The sequence below is a fragment of the Danio rerio genome, chromosome 12 (genome assembly GCF_049306965.1).
Source record: "Danio rerio strain Tuebingen ecotype United States chromosome 12, GRCz12tu, whole genome shotgun sequence".
Lineage (NCBI taxonomy): Eukaryota > Metazoa > Chordata > Actinopteri > Cypriniformes > Danionidae > Danio > Danio rerio.
Window position 1 is genome coordinate 49766812 of NC_133187.1, and position 10689 is coordinate 49777500.

Sequence of the window (10689 nt, forward strand, 5' to 3'; positions counted from 1 at the left end):
GCTACTTCACACTGTCATTGATCTGCATTTATAATCAACTCCTGTTTATAGAAAAGTTAGTAATAAACATTTATAACCATCTCTAGGACCAGTCATCCAGAGACATGGATTCTCCTACCACTGCTATGCTGATGATACCCAGCTATACCTCTCTTTTCATCCTGTTGATCCCTCGGTTCCAGATTGCATCTCAGCCTGCCTGTTGGACATTTCACACTGGATGAGAGATCATCATCTTCAGCTGAACCTTGCAAAAACGGAAATGCTTGAAGTTTCTGTTAACCAAACTCTACACCATAACTTTTCAATCCAGATGGATGGGGCAACCATTACTGCATCCAAAATGATGAAAAGCCTTGGAGTAGCGATTGATGACCAACTAAACTTCTCTGACCACATTTCTAGAACTGCTCGATCTTGCAGATTCGCACTCTATAACATCAGAAAGGTCCGACTCTTCCTATCTGAACATGCAGCTCAACTCCTTGTTCAAGCTCTTGTTCTCTCCAGACTGGACTATTGCAACTCTCTACTAGCCGGGCTTCCAGCTAACTCTATCAAGCCTCTTCAGCTGCTCCAGAACGCAGCAGCACGAGTGGTCTTTAATGAAGCTAAACGAGCACATGTCACTCCGCTGCTCATCCGTTTGCACTGGCTGCCAGTTGCTGCTCGCATCAAATTCAAAGCTCTGATGTTTGCCTACAAAGCGACTTCTGGCTTTGCTCCTTCTTATCTGCTCTCACTTCTGCAGATGTATGCGCCCTCCAGAAACTTGCGTTCTGTGAATGAACGTCGCCTCGTGGTTCCATCCCAAAGAGGGAAGAAATCACTTTCCCGAACTCTCGCATTCAATCTGCCCAGTTGGTGGAATGAACTCCCTAACTGCATCAGAACAGCAGAGTCACTCGCTGTCTTCAAGAAACCACTAAAAACTTAACTATTTAGTCTCCACTTTCCTTCCTAATCTGCAATTGCCTCTCTGGATTTCACACTAACTGTACCCAAAAAATAAATAAATCAATAAATAAATACTAATACTACTAATACTTTCCTTCTTAGACTTTACACACCTGAAACTTGCCTACAGCACTTATTCATTGTTGCTCTTATAGTTGTGTAAATTGCTTCCTTGTCCTCATTTGTAAGTCGCTTTGGATAAAAGCGTCTGCTAAATGACTAAATGTAAATGTAAATGTCAGTGTTTATGTGTGTAAAGCATCTGTTTTGTGAGAAGTGCTTTTAATATGATATGTGAGCGCCCTGTGCAGCTTTATTGTAGACATTTTCTCGAGCGAAAATGACGTTGACTGAAACTTGACCATACACCACGCCCACTAAAAGGGTACCCTTGGCAGTGGAAACGCAAGCCTGATAAAGGTGACCCGTACTAACCCGAACCCTACCGTACTGTACCAGCAGGGCCGGAGTGGGACTCATTTTCAGCCCTGGAGTTTCAAGCCAGACCGGCCCACCTCAGTTCACGACTGATTCCAATTCAGTTACTAATGGCACTATCACGTCTTTTTCAAGAAAACTGCTGCTTTAGAAATTCAAATGTTCAACAGCCCTAACAGTATTTTATGTCTTAACAATTAAATCGAAAAAAAAAAAAAGATTTTTCATGGGAGATTCGATCACAGGTCTGCGACATTGAAATGCAATGTGCTTACCACTGGACCACATTGGCGCTATTACAGCGAGAGTAAAAAATAAATAATGACTTGCGACCATTAAGACACAGCACTACTTTCTTTTGATGGCTCAATCTTTTTATCCTATTTTTAGATTTCTGATCAAGTTATGTCAGATTTATTAATGTAGTGAATCATTTGATTTTCATTGAGCAGGTGTTTTATTCATTTTATTCGAATTCTTATATTCACTAAGGTGCCGCTGTTTGGGGTCGATAGTTGCATTACATCATCATCATTAACGTTAGTTAACCTGCAGGCTGCATTTTTCTCACGGGGCTGCGAGAAAATAAATAAAAAGAGCGGCACTACGGCAAATTAATGATTAAAAAGAGTAAAGCTATGATCAAATAAATAAATAGAAGAAAAAAATGTGACTGCTGAGAGTGCATGCAGCTAGGGACACCGGCCCTCGCGGCCAAAAAACAGACCGGCCCACCGGGAATTCTCCCGGTCCTCCCGATTAGCCAATCCGGGCCTGTGTACCAGTCAGTGGAAATGAGCCATAAAGCATCATTCACACGACGAGTGACTGGCAGCGGCAAAGCGACAAGTGACCATTCTTTAAATAGAGAGTCAGCGACTTCCGGCGACCTCCGTCTACACAAGCGACAGAGACCGCTGTCGATAAGGTGGCTGGGTCAAAAACCCTGCAACTTTATGCAAATGAGGAGCATCTTTCTAGAGCCAATAGGAGCACCAGTAGAGCTCACATGATCCTCTCTCTGTCAGGGGGACTAGCGTGCTTTGGCCAGTTTCAAGGCAACTGTACATAGTGTGATTACACCCTAAAAGGCCCTGAAGAGTACGTTTCTCTGCTATGGAGTCTCTTCTGAAAGTGAGTGTGTGATTCTGTGACTCTCAGAGAAGTGAAGAACCCTCAGGATCTCTCGCTCTTCAGTCACACACACACACACACACAGCTGAAGAGTGTCCTCGGGTCTCCAGACTCAGAAACACCTGCATCAAACAGACTTCTGTTTCAGAGAAAAACACTTGTGCAACATGTATTTACATTTTCTGTTGACTTTCTTGAACACGTCTGTCTTGAATGTGAATATGTAAAGCTGTGTTTGATGGTGGACGTGAACGGCAGCGTCTGATTTCCTCCTCAAGCCGTTTCTTCACTGTCGTCACCTTCGCTAATTCACAGCGTAATTTAATAACCACAAGCGCTCTTAAAGGCCCGCCGGCGCTGCTGTCTAACCAGATTACTGAGGGAAATGTGTGTGTACTGACATCAGCTGACAGACAGACCACGGTGTGTGTGTTGTACCTTGGTCTTCAATGCTCAGGTTCCTCTGCATCCACTGGACAATATCAGATCCTGCAAAACAAAACAAAACCTCAAAACATCAGCCATGAACAAACAGATTAGTCAGAAAACTGTGCTCATTTCATCAGCTCATCATTCTTATGGCAATTTATATAGACTCACTGGCCACTTTATTAGGTACACCTGTCCAACTGCTCATTATCGCAAATTTCTGGTCAGCCAATCACATGGCAGCAGCTCACTGCATTTAGGCATGTGGACATGATTAAGACGATCTACTGCAGTTCAGAGCGAGCATCAGAATGAGGAAGAAAGGGGATTTAAGTGACTTTGAACGTGGCATGGTTGTTGCTGCCAGACGGGCTGCTCTGAGTATTTCAGAAACTGCTGATCTACTGGGATTTTCACGCACAACCATCTCTAGGCTTTAAAGAGAATGGTCCGAAGAAGAAGAAATATTCAGTGAGCGGCAGTTCTGTAGGCGCAAATGCCTTGTTGATGCCAGAGGTCAGAGGAGAATGGCCAGACTGGTTCCAGCTGATAGAAAGGCAACAGTAACTCAAATAAGCACTCGTTACAACCGAGCTCTGCAGAAGAGCATCTCTGAACACACAACACGTCCAACCTTGAGGCGGATGGGCTACAGCAGCAGAAGACCACACCGGGTGCCGCTCCTGTCAGCTAAAGCCTAGTTCACACTAGAGGATTTTAAGCCTGATTTGAGCCCAATTTGGAAGTTAACGAGCTCGCCGACAGATCGGGCTGTGATCGGGAAGAAATCTGCGGGTGCTCGGCGCTCGCCGCTCTTTATGTGTAAACTACTGAACAACGTATCAACGAGGCTCGCTGACGCGTCGCCGACACCTCGCAGACGGAAATCCAACATTCAGCATGTTGAATATTCCAGAGCAGTCGGCCGAGTCAACCCCACGTGTGGTCAGATGAAGTGACGAGCTGCGGCCAATGAGAGAGCATATCAGCATGAGCTGAATGCCTGTGTGTTCAGGAGCTCAGCAGAAACATCTGTGATTGGTCAGAATGGGCATCGGTGCACTCGCTTCATTCTGTGTTAGCACAGACATGAGAGTAGGCTATATTAACAGTGGAACTAGAATTCTGTAACTATTAGAATTACCATACTGCTCATTCTGACCGTTCTCATATGAAACGCCATACTGTTACATCATATTTACATTCAAAGCTATTATTGAGATATTAAAATTAAGCTTTGAATGTCTGGCATCATATTTAATGACACCATTACCCTAAAAATATAATCTTTTTTTGGTAATGCAGCCTAAAAATATGTAGTTAAGATACTAAACACTTAAAGGTCTTGGCTTTCATTTTCACTTTCAAACAGGAGCTATTTCACAGCACAGAATATGCTGTTTTGAAAGATATCTGAAGTAAATTGATGTTTTTGCCATCAGAAAGTTTTGTTTATGTTAGCAGGAAGATGCCAGGCAAGATAATGCACACATATTTAAAGTCACAGCGAAAAGTATCAGACATGCATGCAGTCATTTTGACCAATATGGTAATTTAAGGCAGAAATGCTCAGTTCTTTACTGTTTTGTAATAGAAAATAACAATGTCAGAAAGAAATACACTGATAGTTAGAAAACGGCAGGGTGTTATAAATATGTTAGTTTTATTTCAAAGAGTTATACAATTACAAAAATTAAAAACTCTCTGTGTGCTGATGCATCAGCTGATGTGACGATGTTTTTAAATGCTTTCTCCAAAGCTTGAAAAGCTGTCAGTGATGTAATCAGCGCACAAGCAGCCAATAGTGTTCAGCTTTTTCTGACGACTCCTCCCTCAAATTTTCATTGGCTGTGGTTTGGTAGCTTGAATGAGCTGATGGGGAATGAGATGTTGTCAGATCATGTAGTGTGTGACCCTTCTCTTGTGGATCATTCACAGAGTGTTGCGTAGTGTGAACACCACAGAGATTAAAAGACACAAAGTCAAGTCATGTAGTGTGAACGGCACAGCGATCTGCTGATGTTTAAAATCCTGTAGTGTGAACTAGGCTTAAGAACAGGAAACTGAGGCTACAATTTACCAAAACTGGACAATAGAAGATTGGAGAAACGTTGCCTGCTCTGATGAGTCTCCATTTCTGCTGACACATTCGGATGGTCTGGTCAGAATTTGGCCTCAACAACATGAAAGCATGGATCATCCTGCCTTGTGTCAGCGGTTCAGGCTGGTGGTGGTGGTGTAATGGTGTGGGGGAGATTTTTTTTGGGTCCATTAGTACCAATTGAGCAGCAACGCCACAGCCTACCTGAGTATTGCTGCTGACCATGTCCATCCCTTTATGAGCACAGTGTCTCCATCTTCTGATGGCTACTTCCAGCAGGATAACGCAGCATGTCATAAAGCTCAATCATCTCAGACTGGTTTCTTGAACATGATAATGAGTTCACTGTACTCAAATGGCCTCCACAGTCACCAGAGCTCAATCCAATAGAGCAGCTTTGGGAAGTGGTGGAACGGGAGATTGGCATCATGGATGTGCAGCCGACAAATCTGCAGCAACTGTGTGATGCTATCATGACAATATGGAACAAAATCTCCAGTAGCTTGTTGAATTTCTGCCACAGAGGATGAAGGCAGTTCTGAAGGCAAAAGGGGGTCCAACATAGTGAGGTGTACCTAATAAAGTGACCAGTGTGTGTGTATATATATATATATATATATAGAAAACTGAAACTCAAAAATGTAAATAACCGCAGCACAATTGTCTTTCAGCTCTTTTTGAGAACACAGGTCATTCGTTTTCATTAAAGCACAAATAAATGAAGCAGAAATTAACCACTGAGGTTCATTGAGTAGAAAAAGACATAAGATTAAAAGAAAGCAAAACATCCAATTAAGAATTGCGAAATGCTCAAGCCAGAAAATGAGACTTTAACTTCGACTCCAGCTCATGTACAGGTCATCTTCACTGGCGTTTGGCCTCAGTGTTTGTGAAGTAGGTTTCGGGGGCAGTCGGTGTGAGTTTCTGTGTCTTGCAGAGGCTTGTCTGAAACCCCAGAGGCTGGAGAGACACATCTGCGTCTCAGAGCTTCTTCAGGGACAGAGAAAGAAGAGCGTCCTGTTTTACTGAAAGAGTGACGTCCTGATAACACACACTCACACCCGAGTCCTCCATCAAGGACATTCACATCAACACACAGTCAGATCTGAACCAGTTCAGCATTCAGAGCATCCTGCAACAACACACCCTCCATGGCAGCTCTTTAAACTTTTTAGACCATAACAGAGTAGACAATAACAAGAGTTGGCAGAATCAAGAATCCTCATATCGTCTATAAGCCAGACCACCACATGAGTTCAGGACTCCTGCGGCAAACTTGTCAAGTACCACAATACATATATACAAGCACAAGTGCCAGTGAAAACTGTACTGTGCCTAAAGGAAGCCCTATGTTAACAGTGTCCAGAAACGACATCGACTTTTTTGGGGTCTGAGGCATCTGGGATGGGCCATCACACAGTGGAAACATGTACTGTGCTCATTTGTTTTCATTAAAGCACAAATAAACAAAACAGAAATAAACCACTGAGCTTCATGGAGTAAACAACTAAGACAAACTACAAGCACAACAAGCTAATTAAGCTAATTAAAAATTGCTAAATGCAAGAGCCAGAAAATGAGACTTTACCTTTGACTCAAGCTCATGTACAGGTCATCTTCACTGGCGTTTGGCCTCAGTGTTTGTGAAGTAGGTTTCAGGGGCAGTTGGTGTGAGAGGCTTGTCAGAAACCCCCGAGGCTCTTTAAACTTTTTAGACAATAACAGAGTTGACAGCAAGAGAGTTGACAATAACTAAAGTTGGCAAAATCAAGAATCCTCAATCATCTATAAGCGATATCACCACATGGGCTCAGGACTACTGCAGCAAACTTTTGTCAAGTACCACAATACGTAGTTACATGCACAAATGCCAGTGAAAACTGTACTGTGCCAAATGGAAGCCCTATGTTAACAGTGTCCAGAAGCGCCGTTGACTTCTTTGGGGTCGGAGGCATCTGGGAAGGACCATCATTTCTGTTCATTAAAGCACAAATAAACAAAACAGAAACTAACCACTGAGATTCAAGGAGCACAACAAGCTAATTAACCTAATTAGGAATTGCTAAATGCTCTAGACAGAAAATGAGACTTTAACTTTGACTCAAGCTCATGTACAGGTCATCTTCACTGGCGTATGGCCATAACAGAGTTGACCGTAAGAGAGTTGACAATAACAAGAGTCGGCAAAATTAAGAATACTCGTTCATCTATAAGCGATATCACCACATGGGCTCAGGACTACTGCGGCAAACCTCCACAAATTCCAGTGAAAACTGTACTGTGCCAAATAGAAGCCCTATGTTAACAGTGTCCAGAAGCACACCATCACACAGTGAAAATGTGTACTGTGGTCAGACGAATCAGTATTTCGGGTATTTTGGGGGAGAAATAGACACCATGTCCATTTTTCTTAAGTTTGTCTTAGATGATCTAAAGAAGAAAAGGATCATCCAGACTGTTTCCAGCAACAAGCCCAATAGCCAGGGTCATGGTATGGGGTTGTGTCAGTGCCCTTGGCAAAAGTAACATGTACCATTAATGCTGAAAAGTACAGAGGTTTTGGAGTACAATATGCTGCCTTCTTTTCCAGGGACGCCCATGTGTATTTCAACAAGACAATGCTAAACCTGCAGTGTGCCTGTTCTGCACACTGGCCTGCCTGCGGTCCCGACCTGTCTCCAACATTTCAAAGTGCAAAATGGGACACTTAAGAGTTGTTTGCAGAAAGAATGAGACCAAATGACACCTGAAACACTTCATCACTTGGTGTCTTCATCCCTGAACGTCTTTTAAAGGGCCATGAAACCCCCTCGTTTCAGCAAGGTGTTTTCCTACCTCAACTTTGAAAAAGAGTCAGAAAAGTGGGCGTGTGCAGCTTTGTTTAGGGGGGAGTGTCGGAGATAGAAAAGAGGCGTGGTGTGGGAGTGTCTATTTGGGCACGCGCTGAGTTTTAGAGTCAAAACACACAAACACACACACACAGGGGAGAAAGTGACTGTGTGTACTTGGACATCAGTAGTGGAATTATTTGCCAAATGATTAAATGGTGGACTTTAACTGCAGTTTGGCTCTTTCATTCAGGGAATTCAGTCATGCCCCTCGCGACAAACGAGATATTTGATTCGAGGAGCTGCTCTAAGCGTGTATTTTTCATGCAATGTTTGATACCGCACGGCGAATGAGAGAAAAAACCCTCAGCATTTCCCGGAAACTTAGATGCACACGGCAGGTAGTGTCAGAAAGCCGCGTGTGTTATTCCGGTCACAAACTGCGGTGAAAATCCTACACAAGGTTAAAGTTTGGTTGTGGTGCTAACATGTTTACACTCAGTGCAATAGTTACCTTAGTTCAATACGAACAAACTGAATAAACAAAGAGCACTGGTCGCTCACTTACCAAATCTGTAGAGACAGGACAATCACCAGCAACTAGAGCCGCGTCTTTATTAAGAGGAGACTACAAGCGAATCCGGATCTCAGCATTTGCAGATGAGAACAGCTCTCAGGTAAACAATAATCCTCCTTAGACACGTAAGTTATTGTTGTGGAGCGTCGCGTACACTGTTAATCCACACGTGACTCCAGCTGAACTCTCACAGAGAGAAAATGAAAACAAAACTTCACTGCAGCAAACTATAAAAGCAACACTTCACGCTTGTTTTGCCAACACAACGTGGCGTCTCTGCCGTCTAAACACTGTGACAGTAATGAATATTAATGAAGTTGCACAATAGAGTGCGCTGATTGGTTTAAACCAAACCTTACTCATGCATTAATGCATCACACTGTAAGACGTAATAAGACTCACTCTGGCACAGGCGTCCAGTCTGCACGCTGGAATACACGCTATTATCTCATGACCGTGACGCAGCTTCAAAAATTAGTTTCAAACCGGAAGTACGAATTTGCTTGAAATAATGCAAAAACAACCAATTTACACTTTTTAGTGAAATATAGGTGTCCTAATAGTGTTTATAGCAGTGTGGGACACATATACCACTGTCAACAGCTCAACACATGTGCTCTGGTGTTTCGTGGCCCTTTAAGTGTGAAAAGGAACAGCAACATTGCAGAGTGGGAAACGCTTTACTGATACAACTTTTTCAGAATGTGTTGCAAGAACCAAAATTGCAATACGTGTTTGTTTAGAAAATAAAATAAAAAATCACTAGGAGCACATTCAATAATGTTTGATGTATCGTCTGAGATGAAATACAAGTCAAGGTAAATGTAGAAATATAATGTAATAATATAATGAAAACGTAAATGTTCACACACAACAAAATCACAAACTTAATTCAAATAAAAACAGAGAACAGAGAAAATGATCAATAAAGCCCCAGCAGCTACTCAATGATGGTAAAATATCTTCGAGGCACTGCAACACATGTATTGAGTGTTTAGACAGTGAACGTGTGTGTGTGTGTGTGGTCTGAGAGCGGTGTGAAGTGTGTGTTGTGTTCGTCAGGCGCACCAGCTGTTACAGCAGCTAAATTTATACTCTTTTAATTATCACTCTGTCTGTCTCTGAGCAGCGGCTCCATATGGATCTCACTCACTCACTCAGCGCTCGACCTACTTCTGCTGGACGCCTCACATACTCGTCTTCATCATCATCCTCATCACCACCACCATCTTCTTTCTTAGCTTTATCCTCTTCCTCAACTTCATCATCCAATCATCTTCATCCTCACTCTCATCCTCATCTTCATCCATATCTAAATCATCATCCTCTTTCTCATGTTCATCATCATCATCCTCACCAACATCTTCATCCTCATTCATATCTTTATGTTCTTCTTCATCTTCATCTTCCTCAACAATATCATCCAATCATCATCTTCCATCCTTATGTTCATCATCTTGACCCCATCTTCATCATCCAATCATCTTCATCATCATTCCATCTTCATCCTTATTCTAATCTATATCCTCTTCCTCATGTCCATCATCATCCTCCTCATCATCTTCACCCTCATTCTCATCTTTATTCTTCCTCATCTTCATCCTCATCACCTCTACATCCTTATCCTAATCATCATGTTAATCTTCTTCGTCCTCACCATCTTCACCCTCTTCCTCATCATCTTCATCCTTATCCTAATCCTCATCATGTTTATCATCATCATCATCATCTCCATCCTCATTCTCAAGCAGATCATCTTCATCCTCATCTTCAACATCATGATCCTCCTCATCATCTCTATCCTAATCTATATCTTCATCCTCCTCATGTTCATCATCATCCTCATCATCTTCATCCTCATTCTTAACCAGATCATCCTCATCCTAATCCTCATCATCCTCATCATCCTAATCTTCATCATCATGATCCTTATCATCTTCATCCTAATCTATATCCTCATCCTCCTCATGTTCATCTTCATCATCTTCATCCTCATTCTTAACCAGATCATCTTCATCCTAATCCTCATCATCATAATCTTCATCATTATGATCCTCCTCATCTTCTCTATCCTAATCATCATCCTCATCCTCATTCTTGACCAGATCATCTTCATCCTAATCCTCATCTTCATCATCATGATCCTCCTAATCATCTTCATCCTAATCTATATCCTCGTCCTCCTCATGTTCATCATCATCCTCATCCTCTTCGTCCTCATTCTC

The 10689-nt window shown here is 42.4% G+C and overlaps 1 protein-coding gene across 4 annotated transcripts in view; it reads right to left on the reverse strand.

Moving 5' to 3' along the window:
• The window catches only part of rgs7b (regulator of G protein signaling 7b), a 95406-nt gene that overhangs the window by 34057 nt on the left and 50660 nt on the right, over window positions 1-10689 (reverse strand). For all 4 annotated transcript variants that reach the window (XR_012388258.1, XR_012388257.1, XM_073918953.1 and 1 more), the window contains exon 4: window positions 2968-3018. Coding sequence is in view for 2 of the 4 variants with exons in the window: in XM_073918953.1 (XP_073775054.1) it covers window positions 2968-3018 (51 nt within the window). In the remaining 2 variants the exon portion in view is untranslated. The remainder of the gene's footprint in view (window positions 1-2967; window positions 3019-10689) is intronic.